This window comes from Diabrotica undecimpunctata, chromosome 1 (assembly GCF_040954645.1).
Source record: "Diabrotica undecimpunctata isolate CICGRU chromosome 1, icDiaUnde3, whole genome shotgun sequence".
In the NCBI taxonomy this organism is placed as follows: domain Eukaryota; kingdom Metazoa; phylum Arthropoda; class Insecta; order Coleoptera; family Chrysomelidae; genus Diabrotica; species Diabrotica undecimpunctata.
In genome coordinates, this window is record NC_092803.1 from 132784943 (window position 1) to 132809857 (window position 24915).

General features: G+C 32.2%; 1 protein-coding gene across 5 annotated transcripts in view; it reads right to left on the reverse strand.

The window, feature by feature from the left end:
* LOC140431974 (uncharacterized) overlaps positions 1-24915 on the reverse strand; it is a 151978-nt gene that overhangs the window by 19795 nt on the left and 107268 nt on the right. For all 5 annotated transcript variants that reach the window (XM_072519844.1, XM_072519850.1, XM_072519859.1 and 2 more), the window contains one exon: positions 19985-20049. In XM_072519844.1, the coding sequence (XP_072375945.1) occupies positions 19985-20049 (65 nt within the window). The remainder of the gene's footprint in view (positions 1-19984; positions 20050-24915) is intronic.

The window sequence follows — 24915 nt, forward strand, 5'->3', positions numbered from 1 at the left end:
CTATTCTATTTTCTTTTTAGAGTTCCGTCTTTTTTGAACGACCTGTGTTCTTTTTTTAATTGGGCACCTGTCCAAAGCTATGACAAATACTCTGTCCTCTACTATTCTACATTAATATGACTGATTCATTATTTTCTCTAAACACTCTGTCCTCTGCTATTCTACATTAATATGACTGATTTATTTTATCTTTCTTGCAGCAATATTAATGTTTATCCTGTGTATCTTCTTCTTCTTCTTCTTCTTTTTATATAGACATGACTGTCATTTTTCAATGTGCCTCCAATAAGTTGCCGTTCCATCGTTTTCGTGATCTTCCTACTAATCGTCTTCCTACGGGTTAACCGTCTCTTGCCGTCTTTACTACTCTATTTGTTGTCATTCGGTTTATATGATTGTTCTATTCTACTCTTCTATTTCTTAACCAGTTCTTGATGTTCTCCACCTTGCATCTACGTCGTATATCTGTACTTCTAGCTCTGTCCCATAGTGTCTTACCATCAATTTTTCTAAGTGTTTTTATCTCTGCTGTTTCTAATATCCTTTTTGTCCTCTCTGTGTCAGGTCTTGTTTCTGCCGCGTATGTCATTGGTCTGATGACTGTTTTGTAAATTCTGCCTTTCGTTTCTTTCCCGATAGTTTTATTGCTTCATATTGTTTCATTTAGGCAGCCTGCGGCTCTGTTTGCTCTATTCACTGGATCTTCCACTTCAGTTTCGACCTTTCCGTAGCTAGATAATGTGATGGCTAGATATTTAAACTCCATCACTTGTTCTATTATCTGACCTTTCAGCTCCAATTAACATCTTAGTAACTTTGCTGTTGTAACCATGAATTTTGTCTCTTTTGTGGAAATTAACATGTTAAATTTTCTGGCAGTTATATGAAATTGGTGCAGCATACGTTGTAAATCATCTTCATTTTGAAAGAGTAGTATTGCGTCGTTTGCACAGCAGATTATTTTAATTTGTTTTTCTTCCATTTGGTATCTTATTTTAGTTCTTACTTTTTTATTATTTCATCCATAATCAGGTTGAACAATAGAGGACTCAGGAAATATCCCTGTCTTATCCCATTGACAGCTTTATTAGGGTCGGTTGGTTCTTCTTCTACTTTTACTTTTATTGTGTTATTTTGGTATATATTTTCGGTCGTTTTGATTTTTCCTAGAGGTATCTCTTGCGTACAATAAGTGGATAACGTTTTTTAATTTGTGTTTCTTCTGCATATCATTATTTCTTTTGTGTATTAAAAGTTAAATTTTGCTTATTATTAAGATTCTCTTAACGTGTTTATTAATTGTTTTGTTTCTGCAGTACGAATATATGTGTATCATGATAGATTGTAATGCATATTTCATTTGCGTTTGCCAATTACTTTTTCACTTCCTCAGCGATAGGTCTTTTTTTCCTCATCAATAACCTTATCTTATCCTCGCTCGATACAGCTATTCTAAGATATTTATATTTCACTATATGCTCTATCATTTGGTTTTTATCTCAAATTTGCACCTATGACGAAATTTATAATACATATCTAATATCTGGTGCTTTCATATGAAACTGGAATAAAACACTTGGTAGATAATATTTATTTGTTTTGAGTACACTTTTTTTAGAACCTAGTACATAAAGGAATAAATATTTGTCTGTTTAGTGTTTTCCATGTCTGTATGTCTGTATAACATAAACAGGCTTAAATATTAGATTATATATTTATTAAGAATATTCAATATCGAAATTGAAGATTTTATATCACAAAATATGAATAGGTTTTTACATTTTGTTTGACGTTTTAATCTTCTAATCGGAGTTCATTTTTCGAAAAACTATAAAATTGTGAGAACAAATTGCTATATAAAAGTACGAGGCAATATTCTCATGCTGTGAGCTTTGCTGCTCTGTTACTTGTATAACGCTTAAGCTATTTTTAATTTTTTGTCAATATTTTTGAGGTGTTTCCTTAAATGACCATGTTTAAGGTTAGTACGTTTGATTAAATGAAATTGACATTAATTTAATAGTTTCCATTTTATTAGTACTGATGGTATATAACTAGCATCTGTTGGTACTATATATCAATTTCAACATGTGGAAGTGAGAGCACTCTCTTGTTAGTATTTTCAGTGTAAATTATGTGGCAGCCGTAGCTCAGTGGCTGTGTTACTGGCTTAACAAGCTATAGGGCCCGGGTTCGAATCCTGGCACTGACAAAATTTTCAATTTCTAATTTAACTGCGCTACCACCGTGCTTCGGAGGGCACGTAAAGCCGTCAGTCCCGGCTAAGAAAGTAGTCGTTAAGTCATGTTAGGGGCGCTTGCGCGACCCGAAAACCCTAACACTAGACCTTAGCCAGAAGGTTACACGAACTTACTTACTTACTAGTGTAAATTATGACAAAACCAGAAATAACCCATAATATTCCCCCCGTGTGATCTTAGTATTTCCATTGATTGAATAATATAGTGTCTCCAATATTTCAGTCAACGGTATGTCAGAGGGGTTTTTATTAATTTTTATATATATTTGCAACATGAAGAAGAAAGTTCAGTACAGGCAGTTAAACAGCTAATCTGTCAATTTAAAAGTAAGAGCAAGTACCAACTTGCTGAAAAGCATACCCATACACAAAAGGGATGATAAAATGCACTGCACAAACTATAGCGGTAAAACTCTATATTAATTATTAGGATATACAGATTTTTTTCTAATAAACCTATAACGATTGGGTGAATAGGTGAACTATCAAATAGGAGACTATTAGTGTGGAATTAGAAAAACTTAATAAATCGTTGATCAATTATTCACAATTAGGCAGTTAATGAGAAATGTTGGGAATACAAAAAAAAACATTAAACTAGTTATTTATAGATTTTGAACAAACACATGATATAATCATAAGAATAAAACTATGGAATACTATGGCGTAACTAGGCTTACCTAAGAAATTAATTAATTTAACAAGGAGTAACGTACAAGTAAAGTACTTGTACGTTATTACTGACTTATTTTCAAATGTTTACGTACGTTTGACTTATTTTCAAATGTACATTGATCTCAAACAGGAAACATGTACAATCATTATACAATATAGTAAATTTGGATAAATTTAGATAAACGTAAAATATTTCACTGAACGTTAAAGATAAAAATGTTACAAATAAAGGTTAAAACATTCTTTTCAATTCGCGGTAAAAGATTTAATAGAGTTCAGCACACAAGATAAATTCGTAACCAAATTCATATACCAGTAAACGGTACTCGATATAGCAGCAAAGTAATTTTAACAACAAATATAAATCATAGCATCAGCTCTGAAAAATGGTGTTTTCTTTGACAGACAGCAACAACAAATGTGAAATTAGGAAAGATTAGTATGAAATTAGAAAAACTGAATGAACCATTGATCAAATATTCAGTATTATATACATAACAAAAAATGTTAGGAATAAAAAAAACATTAAACTAGTTATGTAATTGTAACTAAGATTGTAACTAAAATGCTATGGCAGAACTAGGCATACCTAAGGAAATTAACTGTCAACTTACTTTCAAATATACAGTGACCTCAAACAGGAAGATGCCGTGTCTCCAATCGTGTTTACCATCGTGTTGGAGAGCATCACCCGCAAAGTAAATACAGAAAATCTCAGTTTAATAAGCAAGGTCCTTACATTATACAGACTTTCGACGATGAGTGAAATATAGTAGCAAGTATAATTATTAGTAAGAAAAAAACATTAAGACATTTAATACGAAAAAGCGCAGAGAAGGGTCCTCCAAATCAACGATGACAAAAAAATATATGGCTATCATAAGAAGAGCACTACGAAACAGGATAGGACATAATATTTTAATAGACTAGTACAACTTTGAAATGGTTACAAACATTAGTAAATTAAACAAATTTGTTTAATTTACTAATGTTTGTATTTTGAGAACGATTTCCGAAGTGGAAATTGAAACGTCAATAAACGTATTTTAACCTTTAATTGTGGCTTATTCCCAGTTAAATAGTAATTAGGTTTAAGCAAGGCAACAACTTTGTCTTTGCTTTGCTTGTCTAAAGACTTTGGATATTAGCCATTGTTGTATTTTTGGTTCAAATTTTAGAGTTAGTTTTGTGCTCAGATCCTCAGCCAGGAGCCGTAATATTGTTCATTATATACGTGGATAGCGGATCCAAGCTCAACATCGTTGAAAGGTTCTCTCAGCTGACTGGTTTTGTTTTCTTTCAATATAAGTTTTTCTTTGCTTCTTTGCCTGCATTTAATATGTAATTTTCAGCGATCAGCTTAATACCAAATACCATAGGATTGGCCATCTATGTGCTTCCTGCATTTTGTTAAGCGCATATGTAAAGTGGAGTGTCTTTATCTCTAGATATACTCTTAATATTTATACACATAATTAGAATAGTTATAGACGAAAAATATCCTGGCTTAAAAACCTAAGGGAATGGTTTGAAAGCAGTAGTGCAGAACCTTTTAGAGCGGCAGTCAACAGAGTCCGTATAGCCATGGTGATTTCCAACCTTCGATAGAAGATGGAACTTAAAGAAGAAGGTGGAAAAAAGCATAAACTATCTACGTAATAAATCCCATTAACCTGTTAGTAATGGATAACCAGATATATTTAAAAAGATTAAGTGCCTTTCTTTTTATTTTGGATTTTGAATTTTGCATAACTGGAGCAAGCGACTAATTTTTGTGTATTAGTTTTGCATCAGTAGACCAAGCGCCTCTTGCGAGCGTTTTAATGATTGTAAATCGAATATTTGGCAACATATGTACATAAACGTTGTTAACAATGGTGAAGTTGGCAACTTGTTGAGGCAGTAGTGAGGCAGTTATTGCTTAAATTTTTCTATAATAGTCACATTACAGAAGAGCTAACACAGAAAGAGAATACCTAACAAAAGACATAACACTAAGTAAAATGTATGAATTGTATATTAAAGAGGCAGAAAATGACCTTGTTAAATTTTCGTTTTACAAAAAAATGTTTTTAACACGATTTAATCTCCAAAGAAAAAAGTTGAAAAAAGTTACTTGTAGTAGATGTGATTGTTTCGAATTAGAAATTAAAAGTTGCGCAGATAACGAACAATTAAGCAAGTTAAAAAAAGAAAAAATGTGCACTTAGAAGATAAGCAACTATCAACCAGAAGTGGAAACCTTTTGTTTTGATTTAAAGAAAAACTCTTCCCCTTCCGAGAATTCTAATAAATATTGTATATTATAAGCGTCAATTATGTATTTACAATCTTGGTATCCATAGCGCCAAGGATAACAAAGGTCATTGTTATATTTGGATAGAAGGTGAAGCTGGTCGGGGAGCCCAGGACGTAGGCATTTGTCTTAAGAAACATATTGAAGAAAATGTTACTTCTGCGAGACATGTAATTTTTTGGTCAGACTCTTGTGGCGGCCAAAACCGCAAAATCAAAATAGTTTTGATTCTGAAAACGATTTTGGAAACTCATCCTACCATTGAAAAAATTACATTACGCTATTTTCTTCCTAGTCATAGCTTTTACCCAATGGTAGTGATTTTGGAGATTTTGAAAATGCCCTAAAATTTCAACAACGTTTATATATCGTTGATGATTAAATAAACGTGATAAAAAAATCCCGTAAAAAGAAACCACTAGTAGTTCACATAATGAAAAAAGAAGAATTCGTTGGAACAAAGAAGTTAGAAACTATGATTACAAACCGTAAGTCAGACATAGAAAACAGTAAGGCTGGTTTAAAACAAGAGAAATTTAAATAAGAAAGGATATACCACTCATTATTTTTATGAAAACTTAACACTAGTGAAGTTGAAGTAAATCTTTACAAGGATTTTTAAAAAGGACGGCCTGTTGCAATGCAATCCGTAAGTAACCACTTGATTCCTCTTTGGCCCACAGGCAAGCCACTTTTTGTGCCCAAGCTTAACGACAATCTTTAACGCACCTAATACCAAATGATGCAAAACCTTTGTATTGCTCTCTTTTCAGAAACAATACAATAGAAGACGACATTAAAAGATTTTATATTTTTGATTAATTTCTTAAGTAATATAAAATATTCAAAAACAACGACTATTTTTGTCATACCCAAAAAGAAATAATAGCTTCTGGCCTACCAATAATTCACTAAAAGTGATATTTTAGTTACTCATCACTAGACCAAACGACCTCCATGTCGCTTGGTCTACTGATGTATAACACAATTACACAATGTGGCGAAAATCGTAAGTCGACCAAAAGACTTTTTTTTTTGTTTTTCTTTAATATTGGACAAGTTACTATTTCGCACTTATAAGAAACATGAAAAACTGTATTCGAAAACAAAAAATTACGACAATTGTAACATATAGTGAATTTTAATAGAGTGAAAACTTTAAAGTCAAATATCTCAAAATCATATTTTGGCACTTGGTCAAGTGATGAATTACGCCGTCCATATAAAATTACGAGACAATATTCATATGCTGTAGACAAATCGTCATAATTGCGTTATATTGATATGTATACGACAATCAGCTGTAAAAGTCATTGCCTTTTTTTTGCCGTATCATATTTTAGTATAGTCTTCTGATTTATTTTGTAGTATGTTAACTAAACCGGTTTAGTTTGCGTGAAATGAATCCACAATTCGTCTAATAATATTATGTTTTTAAAACAGTTGTGTTTTTATGCTCATCCGTTCACTTTTTGTAAAGCAGTCTGTGTAAATATTAGGGATTTACTTATATAATCCTTTTGTATATATAATTTGTTTATTGATTTTACTTTTTAGATAAAGTTTCATAATTATAGTCCTCTTGCTTTTATTATCTATGGTAATACATATACGTACCCAATTCGAAAGGGAGAAAACCAAATATTAGGGATTTACTTATATAATCCTTTTGTATATATAATTTGTTTATTGATTTTACTTTTTAGATAAAGTTTCATAATTATAGTCCTCTTGCTTTTATTATCTATGGTAATACATATACATACCCAATTCGAAAGGGAGAAAACCAGCGGTTTCTAGATTAAACATAGACATTCTTCTCTCTATCTCCCTCTATGTTATATAAAGATCATCGTCATCGCATAGTCAAAACACAGCAAGATTCTATTGCCTTTTCTTCTTTTTGTCTCCTCATTTTTATTGTAAACTCAGCCACGTAAATGACGTTTTAAAAATTTGTCAATATTTCTGAGGTGCCTTTCCTGGGATAATTTTTTTAAGCCTAGTTCGTTTGATTACAAGTAATTGATTTGATAGCTTCTAACAGAGAAGTATTGATTGTAGGTAGAATAGCAAGTGTTGATAAATATGATGGGTCGGTAGGTAGTCTCATTATTCCTAAATCTGATCATATGTTACCTCCACCCTTCATTTGTAGACATCGTCTCGTGGCATTCTCCCAATTTAACTTGGTAATGCAGTTATTGAGAGAGCCTTTGGATATAGCTAGCTGAACGTTGGAGTTGAGATTGAGTTTCTTGTATGACATTGCTATCTTTATATATGTGTTTGACATTGGCATTAGTTCCGTTCGTATTGGTTAGTACTCGGACCTTTGTAAGTCGGAAAATACCTCTGATGGCTTTTCTAGCCATCCTGATTCCTGATCTAATTAATACATTCTTGTCACATATCCACACATTAGCACTGGTTTAATCACTGTTTTATATATCCTGCTTTTAGAGATTCGTATTAGACTTCTGGATTTAAAAGTGTTATAAGGGTTATATATACATCAATTAGCTACCTGAATATTCCCTTTTATTTCTTATGTGACAACGTTATCTACGATATCTAAAACGCTGCAATCTTTCAAAATGATATGGCTTTATCGTATGGCGTTACGTTATGCCCCACTCTACATCCTCTCTTTTGTATGTTAAAGAACATTTATTTGATTTTCTTATTAGTGACTATTAGACCGTTTTTTGCTGCTAATAGCATTATTTTATAGCATTCTAATATTTAATTTATGGATTAAATCCAGATAGCAAATAGATATTCTTCACTTTCTCGAAGAAATATTATTCTAACACACAAAATTAATAAATTGCCAAAACCTTCCTTGCATATTCTGTTCACTTATGAGGGGCAGCAATATCAGTACCAAAATAAGGCGTATAGTCCTGGACTGGCTAGTTGTTGGATAATAGGAAGCATGAGTCTAGCAATTTTATTGCTTTCGGGACTGCACCAGGTATCGGGGAGCAGAAATATCATTACCAAGTTAATGCATATAGGAATTGTTGCTTGAACTTTATTATTATTAACATCATTTAATCTTCGCTTATCCACTGCTGGACATAGATCTCCCTCATAATTTTCCATCTATTTCGATCTTGTGCCTCTTGCATCCAATTCCTATGCCAACGTTTTAGATCGTCAGTCCAACGTGTTGGTGAACGACCTCTGCTTCGGTAGTCATCATCACTTGGTCTCCATTCCAGTATCCGCTTGTCCATCTATTATCTGTCATTCGAGTCACGTGACCTGCCCAGTTCCATTTCAGTGTTGCTACTCTCTCTACTGCATCAGCCACTCCGGTTCTTTGTCGTAGCTGGCGATTTGGGATCTTGTCTCGTAGTGAAATGCCCAACATAGCACGCTCCATCGCCCTTTGACACACACGGATCTTTTGAACTGTTCTCCTTGTCATGGTTAACGTTCCCGCACCGTAAGTTAACACTGGCAAAACACACTGATTAAACGTTTTTCTTTTAAGGCATATTGGTATATCAGACGATTTAAAAATATGGTTCAGCTTGCCGAAGGCTGCCCAAGTCAGTCTTATATGACGGAGAAGCTCAACGATTTGGTTATCTTTTCCTATGCGAATCTCATGACCTAGGTATTTATAGGCCATTACCTGGTCTATGGATCTTGTTCCTACGCATATATCTTCGCTGACTACAAGATTTGTCATCATCTGGGTTTTAGATATATTTATTTTCAATCCCCCTTCTAGCGAGGAAAGGTAGAGCTGATTTAAAAGCTCTTTGGCCTCATCTATCCTATCAGCTATTAGTACAATATCATCTGCAAACCTTAGATGGCTAAGCTTTTCTCCGTTTATGTTTATGCCCTTGTCGGTCAGTTTTGCCCTTTTACATATATATTCCAAAAGCGTAGTGAACAGTTTCGGTGATATGGTGTCCCTCTGGCGTACTCCACGTTGTATCGGGAATTTCTGGGTTTGACGATCACCCACTCTAACACTGGCTATTGCGTTTTGGTATATGTGTTTAATTAAACACATTATTAAATAACACTATATTTCCTAGTAAAATCATCATGACTTTACAATAAGATAAATTTTCGATTGTTGGTTATGGAAATATCATGTACATACCACCGGGTTTCCTATGTGGATATCCAGCAAAATCCTTATACTCATGATACGGGAAACAAAAAACCAAAGATGAAAATATGCACCAAGAAACACTGAGTTATAAAACAGTCGAATAAAATATAAATTCTCGATTCAAATAGTCAAAAAATTAATGAACATCTTACTAAAATAGAAATGAGGCCTATTTAAGATGTAATCTATTAACGGGCCAACGTACAAAGCACTCCTAGCATGTGCTAATGATATAGATCTCATAAGAAACTCTCCCGTCCGCAAAAATCTTCAATAAAGTGAAGAGAGCACGAAAAACGTTTTACTTAAAATCAACGAAATAAAAACCAAATACAAGCGAATCAACAGAAGAGACCAATTTAATAAATCTTGATAAAATATTAAAGTTAACAACAATTTCATTAATATGGAACACTTTAAATATTTTAGATAAATAATCACGGTTAATAATAATGCCACTAAAGAAATACAGATCATAATTTAAACTTTTTACCTATTTTAATACATAGATGCGAATCATGGACAATGACTAAAACAGATAAAGAAGAACTACGAATATTTGAAAGGAAAATAATAGGAAAATTGTTTTAACCTCATTATTATATCACTACAAATCCGTATAGAATAAGAACATATACTGAATAAAGAAAGCTCTTATAACGATATTATTCAGGAAAATAAATCGCTTAAGGTAGATCGGACACATGCATAGCCGCCAAGATGTCAAACTTGTAAAACTGGTATGGAAGAAACTTAGCACAGAAGAATGCCACTTGAGTGTCTCAGTATACAATAGAGAGAAAACATCCAATCATATCTTAGAAAATTAACATTTCATTGAAGATTCGTGAAAAATCTATCAACTTGGAAAAAAGTTGTAGTTAGCGAAGACTCACCCAGTGTTGCAGCGCTACGTAATAATGACAATAAAGAAAAAAGGGAAACAGTGACAAATAGCAACAAAAATGGACTAATGGAGCACAGCTGCTTCAAAATCATGATAAGAAATACAATAGATGATTGACGGATTCGAGAAACTTGAGACTTGAGAAAGGCACTCTGCCGAAACAGCTGTAGTAATAAGATACAATTAATTTGGTGTAAGTTTTGAAAACAAAGTTTTTAGTATTTTGTTGTTAAATAAAATGGAATTAACATACGACATTATATACGCTATAATAACTAGACAACTTGTATGATACGGACATATAAGGAGAAAGTTTCATGAAACAATAAACTACCCAATATTCTTTATGAGTGAAATCGATATGAATAAAGAAAATGAGGAAAACTATGGCAAAAGGTAAAATAAAGTAGTGATTAAAACATGAGAGAGGTACCTTGTGGACAACATGTGCTTAATTAGGAACGAATTGAGATACATAATCAGAAGACGACAAAGGAAAATCTATATAATATATCGTCGGTATACTGCGAAAACCAGGTAAATGACAAATTTTAAAATATTGAGTTAAGTATACCAAAATTCTCAGCTTTTTCCGCTCTACATACAGGTAAAACCCAATAAATGATACGACTTACCATTCAGCAGATAATTTGTGTAATAAACAAATAAGTTACACCTAATCAACTTTTCATTTTCAAATAAAACAATATATCGCTACTTACTTCCATAAAATTAAAGTTTTGTTGCATGTAAAACAAAGTAAGCCCACATATATTATTATGCCGGACAACAATAATATTTCTACTACTGCATACCATATTCAGTAAAAAGGTGATAAGTGTCTTTAATACATTTTACGTGTATGATTTATTAAAATTTCTCTTTCATATCGACTAGTAAAAACCTTTAAGTACACTTACTTCATTTTACCTGAAAACGGGTTGAGTTAAAATTTAGAAATGGTTATTAAGCTAAACCAATAAATGATCTTATAACACAAACACAGATAGAATAACTGAAGACAGCAGTTCAATTCTTGATGATTCTGATAACAATATAGTCTCAATAATGGAATCCATTTTTGATAGTGACTTTTCAGATGTAGACCCCACATATCAGCCAAGTGAAGAGGGATCGCTCTTTCTAGGAAGTCTATATGATTTACACACTGTCTTTGATAGCCTAAATGAGAAAAAAAAACACTAAAATAGGTGCACCCACGAACAATTTAGTGTCAGCTGAAATAGCTAGTTGGATATTAAATCTACTTCTTGACAAAGTATGAAAAGACCTACGTCCACTAAAACGTTGGAGAAAAGCTAACCCCAAAGATTGGGTAATAAATGTCGCAAAAAGGAGACGTGCTGAGGGTTTGCCTTATAAGATAAAAAAGAGAACATCGACCAGCAAAATTGACAAAACCAGTTAATTGTTTAGAGTGCTTTTACATATATGCCAGTTATTTCAGCGAAGATTACAGACAAAGACTATGTCGTGATTATTGAAAGTTAGAACATATAGGCCAGAAACATTTTCTTATTGCACGTATTAAAACGGAGCCACCAAAGAGAGTCTTTGCAGTTCGTCGAAGTTTAAAAAACCACATGCATTTTCCAAAAATTGTTACTTTTCTTTGAATGATCAAGACATACAGGTATGTGAGAAATTTTTTTGTAAGACACTTTGTATATCAGCGTCGTTAATACAAGATGTAAGAAAAACTGATATTCTAGACTGTTATGCAGATACGAATAAAAGAGACAAGCATACACCGCCAAATAAAACAAGCAGTAAAACCCGAAAAATCGTGAAGGCTCATATTGAGTCTTTTCCAACCATGGGCCCACATTATATTCGCCAAAGTTCAAAGCATAGATATTTGGACAAAAATTTAAGTATAAGAAAAATGTACTTTTTATAAATGACTGAATATTTTCTAACGACTATAATTTAAGCTTTTTTGTTGCTAGAAAAGATCAATGTTTAGTTTGTAATAAATATAATAGGGGTAATCCAACTGACAAATCGGATTTAGAAGACAGTTATAGAGAACATCAGAAAAGAAAAGAAGTACGTAATCTTAAAAAACAAAATGATAGGAAAATATCTAATAAACAATGTGATTTTGTTTCAATTACTTTCGATCTACAGGCCGTACTACAGATTCCAAGTGAATTGACTGGACAACTATATTATTCTCGAAAATTATATGTCTACAATTTGTGTGTATATGAAGCCGCATTACCAAATGCAGCTTACTGTTTTGCCTGGTCAGAAATCAACGGTAGACGAGAAAGTTCTGAAATAGGAAACATTATACTCCACTACTTATCAAAATGTGTTCCAGAATATGTAAGTAAGTGAAATAAGTTTATTTTCTGATACCTGCGAGGGAGAGAATCGTAATTAGAATATTGCAGCCTTGCTATTAAGGGCTGTTCAAATCATAGATCATTTAAATATTATTGAACACAAATTTTTAGAGTCTGGACATTCCTATATGGAAGTTGACTCTATCCATAGTAGTATTGAAACCGCTAAAAAACAGATCTATCTGTGGGATGCCAGATTACTTGTCTGTTTTTCAAAATGCAAGAGGAACTAAAAATATCAAGGTTGATGATAAAAAGTGTGTATAGAACCATACAAATGTAAAGAATTTAAATACTATGACTTTTACGATTTAAAAAATTTGTCACACACTTTAATTAAAAACCGGACAAAAGACCAAAACGGCGAAAAAATAATGTGGTTGAAGATAAAAAGAATGAGATTCATGAAAGGAGAGACAAAGAGAATGTTTTAAAAGAGACTATTTTAATTATGACATGTCAACAAGCTTCAATTATTTCCATACTGATACTGCACGGCAGATAACAAGAAAAAAGCACGCCAAGTTATCAACTAATACAAGCAATCTTGAAGAACTTAAGCGACTTTATGATGCACATTTGCCAATTAGCATAGCAAAAAAGAGAGATTTGGTACAGCTATGTGATACCGGAGAAATATCACGGGTGGTGTCGTAATATAAAAACGGGAAATGATGTAACAGACATCTTGCCAGAGCCTGATTTTAGTGACGAATCGGACGAGGAAGCCTCATAATAATAATATTGTTATTATTATATTCGAAATAAATTTGTTTTTTTCTATAAAACTGCCTATCATTCATATAAATAATAACTATAACTACACACAGCTGTTAATAAAATTTTCAGGGAAAACCAGTTAAATGTCATGAATATCGACTAATACCTTAAAACATTGCTATCACCTAGTAAAAGCCTCATATATCGATCACAAAACTGAAAAATATTATACTTGGTTTATTATATTTGTGTTAAATATGTTATTTGAAGAGTAATTGATTTATTTAGATTTACAGGTAAAACCAGGTAAGTTATAGCATTTCCAACTTAAATTTAGGATTAGTCAGATAGGTGTCTCAACTTTTTCAAACTAATGATAGAATATCATTTCAGGTATATGCATCTTTCACTAGAATACCTAATATCAAAAACAAGCTGACTGCTTAATTCACAATAAAAAACTAAACTTTAAAAACGTTTTTTCTCGATTTCGGTATTCCGACATTTACCTGGTTTTCGCAGTATACCGACGATATAATAATCTATATAAATGTATACCATTTTTAACAATGCATATTTATAGCTCATTTCCAGAGCCAACGTGCTAATTGTATGTAAAATGAAACTTTTTAAGGTTTTTAATGTTTGTATGAAAGATGAAACCGTATGACACATAACCATACAGTGAAATTTATATACCAACCTATAAATCTCTTTTAAAAGAATACTGACACCTACACATTATCACAATACTACCTATCATAATACTAAGAAATTTGTTATTTTAATCTAAGAATAGGCTTTATAATTTACGAGAGATTTAATTTAATGTATTTAAAATTTTACAGGATCCGGTATAGATATATTAGATATTCTTTTAGATTTTTTAGATATATTATTTCTTCAACACTGAAGTTAGTCCAATCTCTGATATTTCTCTGCCAGATTTTGTCTTTCTTCCCAAGACTTTTCTTCCCTCTACTCTTCCTTGCATGATGACGCGTAGAAGAGAATATTTATCGTTTCGAACTGTAGCCCAGATACGATGTCCAGATAGACAATTCGTCTTAACGCTTCTTCGTTTGAGACTTTTACAGTCCAAGGAATTTTAAGAATACGCCTATATAGCCACATTTCGAATGCCTTTAATTTTTTTACAGATTTGGCTGTCAGGGTCCAAGCTTCTACCCCATATAGCAGTTGCGACCATACATAACATTCAACGATCTCAATCTAATAACCACACTCAATTTCTTATTTGTAAACATTGACTTTTATCTGTTTAGTTTAGTCCTATCTTTTTGCTTTATCTGTTAATGATTTCTATAAGAATTTGTAAATCCTCTATATTTTCTGTCATAATTGGGGTTTAGTCTGCAAATTTTATGTTATTAATGATGCTCACTCCATTCCTTACTTCTTTCCCATAGTGTCTCCTAAAATGCCTATTAGTTGACAACACACATCTCTGGCTGACTCCTTTTTGAATTTCTGCTTGATTTGTTTCTCTATCTTTCACCCGCATGACCGCTGTTTGAGTTTAGTAGATTTTTTAGTAAATTAATATCTTGGTATCTAGGTGTATGTATTTTAATGCATGTATGGGCTTACCAGGTTGAACTATGTCAAATACTTTTGAAAATCTATATTAGATATGAATATGTTTTCATTATAATCTCTGCATTTTTGTAAAAGTACCTCCATTGCGCACAATTCCTCTTTTGTTCCCAATCCACTTCTAAATCCAAACTATGTGTTGTCCAATTGTTCTTCACATTTTTTATTGACAGACGATTTAATGTTGTTATTAATCGGATGACATTTGTGACTTTAATTAAATTTTGATAATCGTTACAAATCAAGTCTTTTAGTGACATATTATTCTTTTAATTTTTACTTCTCATTTAATGTCTATCTTTTGTTAGTTATTTTTAGAGTAAATATATGATGACTGACATTATTCCCAATTGATTCTTTTGTTTCAGTTATTGCTCTAGCCTAATTTGACATTTTCTTTCTTCAAATCATCAAATTTTCACGGTTTGTTTATATTTCGTTATAGTAAAATTCATATTTTCCACTAAGCCTAACATAAGCAGCAGCAGTGTCATCAAACCGAAATATTCCAGTTGTGCATAACGTTTTTGCTGATCGATTTACAAATAAATTTTAACAAACACATCAAATTGATCATCCTTTTTACTTTCGTATACGATCATACTTATCCAAATTAAATTTTCAATTTTCAAAAACTTATGATACCTCCTCAATCCACAACCCTGCGCCATGGACAATATCTGTTCCGGCTATCGACATCAAACAAACCTAAGAAATCAGAGATATCGTCAACCGTCATTAAACAAAAGTTTGTGAAGTGTGCAACCGTGTTCTAACGTTAAAACATTTTTTAATACAGTGTCTTAAATATAACAGTAAACGAAATATAGCATACCCAACTGCCCTAGAAGAAAATACAGATACAAAAAGAATAATTTCTTATCTTAACGACTGTAAACTTCTTCATAAGATTTAAAACGTACATTGTAATACACATACATATTATTATTATTAATTGTGAACTAATGTATATACACTATTTGTATCAACTGTAACATTAATCTAAATACGCTAATGCCTCTGCGTGGTAGATGCGTTTAAAAAAAGGTATTTATATTAGACTAGATTAGATATTCAGTTTTGTGAAAGCGCCTGTCTTAGACAAATTGAAGGAGCGCTCCTAAGATTTTTCGGGGTTTGGCTTAAAATTAATTCGTAGTTCATTAAATTATATTTAAGGCAATCATTTAGATTTTTTTTCACTTCAGCAACAAAAGTTTTGGTTGTGCAATGTATCGTCTACATGAAAGTCCTAGTATCTACTGTTATCGGTTAATCATTTGTGTAAATGTAATACAGTGTAGGTGCCATTACGCTACCCCAAGCGAGACCATTCATCTGCGTTCTTCATCTTACCATTGAATGATACGAAAAATCTTCTATTCTGTAGATATACGCGGATAAAACAAGTAATGTTTTTATCCAAGGCGATGTCATGCAGCTTTGGAGAAATGTTCTCTTATTTAATATGTCGTAAGTGGCATTTAGATTGACAAATACCACCCCTGATACCCGATATCTTTCGTACTCGTTGTTGCTTTTTGCAAAAACGGGTACGTTATTACGTACGTTAATAAGATATTTTATACGTCATAAACTGTAGCAATCGAAACACCGGAACGTTCATTTATATAATAAATATTTCAGTGCCAACGCATTTAAAAAAAAACTAATAAATAAAAATGAACTCTTGCCTTTTCCAAGTTTATAATAGGCACTACTTAAGTTTAAAAATAATTAAAGCAAGTAATATAAATTACCACTCTAAAATATTTAACTGCATTAACCAAGTATTTGTGAAATTTCTCGATGACTAAATTTATTGATATTTAAATAAATTTGAAGTTCCAAAATGTACCTGCTGTAAAATTTGAAAGTCTACGACTAATCAAATTATTGGCAACATCGCAAGAGTTTAGTTGTGTACGCGAAGGTATACATACGGATCCCAAAAGTGTTTTAACCTATTACAGAGTTCACTTAATCCTACGTGTTGCTCGGAGTCTACATAAAGCGCTACGCAGATAATAATATACACGGTGTATATTCTACTGGAGTTAGTATAATACCGTTTTAGAACGGAGCTTACATTAACCGCTAGATGTATATATATATATATATATATATATATATATATATATATATATATATATATATATATATATATATATATATATAGTATATAAAGTAAGCGAATGGGATTAGAGATTAATACAAAAAAAAAACCAAATTTATGATCATCTCCAGAAACTTGGATGCACTTTAAAACTCCACCATAACACTGAATACTAAGTCCATTGAAAGAGGGAGTAAATTTAAATACCTGGGATCGTGGCTTTTTGAAGACTGGGCATCGAACAGGGAAGTAAAATGTCGCATTGAGCAAGCTCGACAAGTTTTCGTAAAATTCAAGAAGGTACTGACTTATTCAGAGTTCGATCTTCAACTGAGACTAAGGTTTACTAAGTGCTACGTGTGGTCAGTGCTGCTATATGGCGTAGAGGACTGGACACTCAAAACAAGGGATATAAACAGATTAGAAGCTTTTGAAATGTGGCTCTATCGCCGTATCCTAAAAATACAATGGACAGCGAAAGTCACAATTATAGATGTCCTTAAAAGAATAAACCAAGAACGCCAATTTTTCGAAACCATCAAGAAAAGGAAAACGGCGTATCTAGGTCACATCATGCGAAATGAAAAATACCAGTTCCTCCAATTTATAATCGAGGGTAAAATTAAAGGCAAAAGAGGAATGGGACGCAAGAAAATGTCCTGGCTCCGAAACATAAGGCAATGGACAGGGATTACCGACATACAATCTCTGATACATATTGCAAGAAATAGAAAATTAATGGAAAATGTGATTGCTCATCCATTAGTGGATTTGCATCTGAAGAAGAAAAAGATATATATATATATATATATATATATATATATATATATATATATATATATATATATATATATATATATATCCAGGGATTCTACAGTATTCACTGCCTTCCCTCGCTCAACCGTTTCCGCCTCTCTCTCTGTTGTCCCATTTTCCACATCGTTTAGGCCTCTCTTACTCATCTTTATCCGTCTGCTGTCGCTAGTTCTTCTTACATGTCCATAACACTTTAGTCTTTTTCGTTCTATATATGTTAGTATGTCTGTTTCTATTGATGTTCTTTGCTTTATTTCGTTATTACTTCTCCTATCCATTTTTGTTACATTGCAGCATCTTCGCAGGCATTCCATCTCTGTTTCTTATCTTACTGCTGTTTTTCTTGTTTATAGTCCAATTTTCAGCCCAATATGTCATAATACCTCGCACTATTGTTTTATGTGTAAATCTGTGTTTTTGTCTTCATATTTAGGAGTCTATCCCACTATGCTAAGTTAAGTTGTCGCTTTGCTGTTCTTTTTTTTTCTAATTTTTGCTTAAATTTTTCCTCTGTTGTTGCCTTTTTTGTGATTATAAACCCCAAGTATTTGAATTTATTCTTTCCTTTTATTGTTACGTCGTTATCAATCTGTAGATCTTCTATGTCTTCTTCACTTGTAGATAGGTACTCTGTTTTCGCGAAGTTAATATCTAGACCAACTTTGGTATATTCTTCTTGTAGTTTCTTCGTCATGTAACTGAGATCTTCTTGGTCTTGTGCAATCACTACTTTTTTTAGAGCTTTTGTAGCTTCTATGAGTTCCGTCTGTATTTCTAATTTGTACATTTCTTCCCATAGTTCTGAACTTGGTACAGAGTCATACGCCTTTCGCAGGTCCACAAATGCCGAATGTATATCTCTATTTTTTACTTTTTTCTTTTCCAACAGTTGTTCCAGTGTGTATATGTGGTTTAAACATGATCTTCCTGCCGTGCAGCCTGCATTATCCTCCCCGATTTTGCCTTTTTAAAAATTATTATTTTAAGCTTACGCAAAATTAAGGGAAATCTTTAGATCAGACGTTCCTATGTGTTTAATAAGGAAGGGCTTTAACCAATGTGTGCTTTTATTTTTAATGAATGGAGCAGAAACACTGACCCTTCGCAGAAAAGTAATAATCAAAATAAAAGTGGTACTGAGAGCAATGGAGAGGTCAATGTTGAATATACTACTCAGAGACAGAGTTTCAATTAAAATAGTGAAACAGTTGGTGTTACGGAAGCAATTAAAATAATTACTACCCAAACGGAATTGAGCAGTCGATATTGCTAAAGTCAGAGATTAAAGATCGACCAAGAAAATTTCAGAATGGAGACCTGGATACGATGCTTATCGTAATCTAGGACGTCCTCCAACAAGATGGTCAGATGACAGCACGCGTATCCAGCACAACAAGATTTAAGGTGCTCAAGTATAAATTGTAATGCAGAGAATAAACACAACCCAGAAAATTAGAGGTCACAAATAAGAGAAATAAAGTATATCACAATAGAGCACTAAGATAATAGAACAGAGATGAAACAGTGTGAAAATTGTCAGCAGATCTCAAATACCGTCTTTTAAGAACGATGCCCACTACATAGAAATTCGTCAAAACAAGTTGCCTACTACAGGTTGTTTTTGGATATCTAAAAAAGGGGTGATATAATCAAAATTATCGTTTTGTAGATATCACTTGCTGAGTGGAATAGTTTTCCCTAAAATTGTTTCAACTACATTTAAGAGTATATTGGAAAGTAGTAAAATATTAATGGTTCTTTTTACCTCTGTATCTATAAACTTTCATTTTGGCGTCTAACATTTTCTCCAGTATCTACATTAGAAGCAAACACAAATAATAAAATAAACTCTGTATATTGCACTTCTCAGATCGGAAGCAAATTTTGTACATTTTGAGAATGATTTTTAAAAATCACCAATTAACCTCAATTTCAGTTCAAGATACGTTTATTTTGATGTTCCAATTTCTACTTTGGAATTTGTTCTAAAAATACAAATTATCCAAACTTACATGAAAGTTCAAATTATACATAATACCTAGTATATTATATGTACAAACTTACCAATTTCTCTGTTTGGAGGATAGGTCTTCGGCTCAGTGTCGAATGCTCCAACGAAAAGTTTTAATCTAAAAGAATAATTACCATATAATTCAATATAAATCGTTTACTAACATTGTCGTCGCTGCTCCTACCAATAGCGATGCATTTTTGATAAAGTGAGTGTTGTTAAAAATCTAATATTATAAAAAGGCAAAAGGTTGTATATTCTTTTGAAATTTCTAGGTTAGATTAATTATTTGTTATTTCAATGAAATTATAAAAATAAAAATAACACAAACATTTACAGTTATTAAAAAAAAACATTAATAATAAAAATTAATCAGAACATATGTTAACAGATATCAACACTTATATCAACCACATACGGTTCTAGTACGTCACTTGCAAATACGTAACTCGTATGTTATCAAGAAACCTTGTTCTAGGTCTTCCTCTTTTTCTCTGACCAATTGGTCTATCAAGGAGCGTTTTTCTAGCTAAGTCATTTTGTTCAATTTGCATTACATGCCCTATCCACCTAAGACGTCCTATATTAATATGTTTTACGATATCAGGTTCCTGGTATATTCTATAAAGTTCAAAGTTGTATCGTCTTCTTCATACACCATTGTCATTCACTGCTCCATAAATTTGCCTTAGTACTTTTCTTTCGAAACACTTCAACATGTTTTCATTATTTTTTGTTAGACTCCAGGTCTCGGAACCATATGTTAAAACTGGGCGTATTATTGTTTTGTAGAGTTTTATTTTTGTATTTCTCGATATAATTGTGGATTTAAGGAGAATATTGGGCCCAAAATAGCATGTGTTGGCGCTGAAAATTCTGCGGTTACTCTGCAGTATTATTATTTTCAGTATTAAGGAGCGCTCCCAGGTATACAAATTCGTTCACTGCTTTGATGACGTCGTTTTCTATAACAAGTGGTTGTAGTATTTGTGGTTGCGTGCTTATTTTCATATACTTCGTTTTGTTGGTGTTTATTATTAAACACATTTTTGTAGCTGATTCTTTTAATGCTACATACGCCTCTCGTACAGCGTTTTCCGTTCTACCAACAATATTAATATCATCAGCATAGACCAGGATTTGCACTGATTTGCACACAATATATTAAACCAGTGGTTGTGATTTGTGACATACGTATTACTTTTTTCAGAGCCAGATTGAACAGTATATAGGACAGAGTTCTTCCTGGCGCAGTTCGTTATTTGTTTTAAAAGGTTCAGACAGTTCCCCCCAAATTCGTACTCTACATTCAACTTTTTCAAGAGTTAGTTTTGTTAAATTTACCAACTGATTTGATATTCCTAGCTCTTTCGTTGCTTTGAAAATTTCTCTTTTATTCACAGAGCCATAGGCTGCTTTATAGTTTATAAATATGGGATGAGTATCAATGCTATTCGCTCCGTGCGTGACCATGGTAGGGGTACCTTACGATGCCAGCGTGCGTAGCGGCGAAATATGACAAAATTGGACACTATCTTTTTACGCATAAATTTTATCAAACATGTGTGCAAATACATGTTGCGTATTTAGTTGTGCTAATAATACCAAAAATAGTAAGTGTAGTTTTTATAGGTTTCCAAAGATTACATATAAATTAGGAAAAAGAAAAAGATAGAAAGAAGGAAATATCACGTAACCTCATTTTTATGCAATTGAAATATTTAAATAATTTACCTTAAATAATATTTTATAAGGCTTCAAGCTAACTGCAGAGTGCCTGATGACTTTAGCTTTTATATTATAAATTTTACTATTACTGTTTTTAATTATATGCTCTTTCACGTGAAAAACTTGATTTGCCAGTACTAGATTTTTAACTTTTCTTTTTCGTTTGGACTTAAAAATATATTGTTATGATATGTAAAATCGAGAAAAATATTGGTTTGTTTAAAAATATTTCAAAGTTCAAAAACATTAAAATAATTCAGATAAGTAGGATAATATCCAACAAACATTTCGAAGAAGGAAAGTTATTAAATTCTTGGATTACCTGTACTAAACAAAATGTAAGCTTTGCATAAATTATTTCTTTGTTATACTTGAGTGACCCGCATAATTTTAAGTGAAATCCAAAGACAATTGAACCGGGTTTTCCAAAATACATTAATGCAGTGATTAGAGACAAATAGAAGAGATTTTAGAATGAGGTTTTTGTTAGTTTTTAAGAATTATAGAAAATATTATTTGTAAATAAGTTTTAGGAAATTTTATAATTATAGGTAAAAATTTGTTTGTTATCGAAATGAAAAAATGGGGGAATTGTGACGAGTTTTGATTGGCGGAGATTGAAAAAGGTGGGATAAGTATGTAGGAAAAAGTTTAGCGAGATTGAGGAGAGAGAAAAGATAATCAGTTGGTTTTCCAAGTCTGTAAGACGAACAGTGATTGTTCTGTGGTGGTTCCCAAGAAGTAGCAAGCAGTAGTGTTGAATGTTAGTGAGTTTTTGTGGAGTTAGTGTATCTGACAGAGGCTGAAGCAGCAAAATATTGTAAGTCATATTTTCCTACTTATATTCCAAGAGTCACTGTTCAGGCCAACGAGAAATTCAGTTTATCGTAAAGAGAAGATATTCCAAGAGTCATTTTTCACTCGGGACAACGAGAGATTCAGTTTATCGAGAGGAGAAAGGCTATCATAATTTGAATGATTGTTGCTTTTGAAGGAGATCATTAAGGACGATATACTTGCAACAATCTGTTATAAGATTGCTGATTACATAGGGAGCGGTTGAGAGGAGATAATACAGTCTACAAGGAACAAGGATTTGGACCACTCATCATCAGAGAGAGATATTTTTGTTTTCTGCAGTTTTTTCTTTTATTGATAACACAATTTTTACACGTAATTTAGAAAGGATATAAATATTTTGATTAGGAGAGTTAGAATAGTTTGGGATTTTGAGATTTCAATTAATATTGTTTGTACCATTAATTTTGATTGTTCACGTACGGAGAACAAAATTTTGAGAATCCTTATATGAGATTTGTTTATTGAAAACTTTTGAGTGTGAATTATTTCATTATTTTTATTTCAATATATAGTGTTAGATCATATGTGTTTTTATTATTCCGGTATTCTCTGGACCTTACCTTTCACATGTAATAGCATAGATATTGAAGCACGAATTTAACCCTGAGATAAAAGAATTAAAAATTGTGATAGAGTCATAATCATATCATTTAAATAATTTTAATTAATCAAAAAAATTAATTAGCTAATTATTGCTTGACGCACCAAGACTTTAAATATCACAATAACTGGCTTCCAAAACGTGGGGCTTGAAAATATCGCAGCTTTACATTTGAAGGAAGGGAAAGAGATCTGGAATAAGTACAGGTGATCCAGAGATAAAAACATATAACATTGAGGGAATTTGAATTTGAAAGTATTTTGACAATTTTTCCAGGGAATATAAATTTGATTTATTGATTGATCGTAGTTAGTGGATATTTACTGCTATTGAATTATTTGATTTTATTTTCTTTACCAATCGTACATTTGATATTTATTTTGAATTATTTGAATTTTACTGATTGCATATTTGATATTTGTCGTGAAAATTTAATACATTTGGGGAGAAATATTGTCGTGTTCTGAAACATATAGAGTGTTGTAAAATTTCACATTTGGCGGGGACAAAAACAGTAACGAAAAGAAACAACATGTCGACCACAAGGAGTCAAAGCAAAATGCAAGAAAGGAAGGAGGATAACAGAGAAGAGGAAACAATTGTTGAAGAAGGATCGGATAATGAAGGAAATGTTACAATAGTTGAGGAGAAAAAAGAATTATCAGGAATAGATAAAATATTACAAATAATGCAACTCCAGTCACAAAAAATGGATAGAAATCAACAAGAAACAAAACAAACAATGGAAGAAAACCAACGGGAAACAAGACAAGCAATAGAACTAAATAACAGGAATATAGAGCAGCGTTTGGAAAACTATGAACAAGAAATTAAAGGATGTGTTGAGGGGATAAAGAAAGAACTGATACAACAGATAGAAGAAATAACCATAAATAATGCAAAACAAGCGACAGGGATAAAAGATATCCAAAATACGATGAAGGAAATAAAGATTGCCCAGAAAAAGGAATTAGGACAGTTAGAAGAAAAATTTGAAATGGCGCTACAAGAAGACAGGAAGGAAGTAGAAAGAAGATTAAAGCAAAATGAAAAACAAATGGCAGAAATTGAACTAAGAGGGGTAGAGAGAAAAGAAGTTATCATCCATGGAACATGCGAGGCGAAAATACAATTTGGCGGGGATATTCGGAAAACACACCCAGTACCGTTTGTTAAAAATTTGAAAACCAAATTACAACATATTAGATACTTTGACGATTGCAAAGAAACAATTAGAAACCATTTGAAAGAAGGAGCAGCGTTATGGTATGAAAGCAAGGAAGATGAGTTTGAAAATTGGACAGATTTTGAAAATAAATTTCTCAACTATTTCTGGGGGAAAAATAAACAGAGAGAAATCAACCAAGAGCTACAGAATGGAAAATATCACGAAAAAATGGGAATATCTGAAGAAAAATATGCTTTGCAGATATATAACAATTCAAAATATCTAGAATACAAATATTCTACCGAACAGCTGGTAGAAATGATCAGCAGACATTTTGAGGAAACGTTGGAAGATCACGTGATTTTGAGAAACTATCAAGATATTGATAGTTTGTGCCAATTCCTTCAATTAAAAGAAGCGAAAAGAAAAGAAATGAGAAATAGAAGACAACATGACCAATATAATGGACCGGAAAGAAGGTATTCATCAAATTATGACCAGAGAAACCGACATCCCAGATCAACAAACGAATATAGGCCGAGAAATTACAATAATAACAATAGACAACAAAATTACGATAACCGGAATGATACACAAAATAGAACAAATGAAAATCACAACAGGAA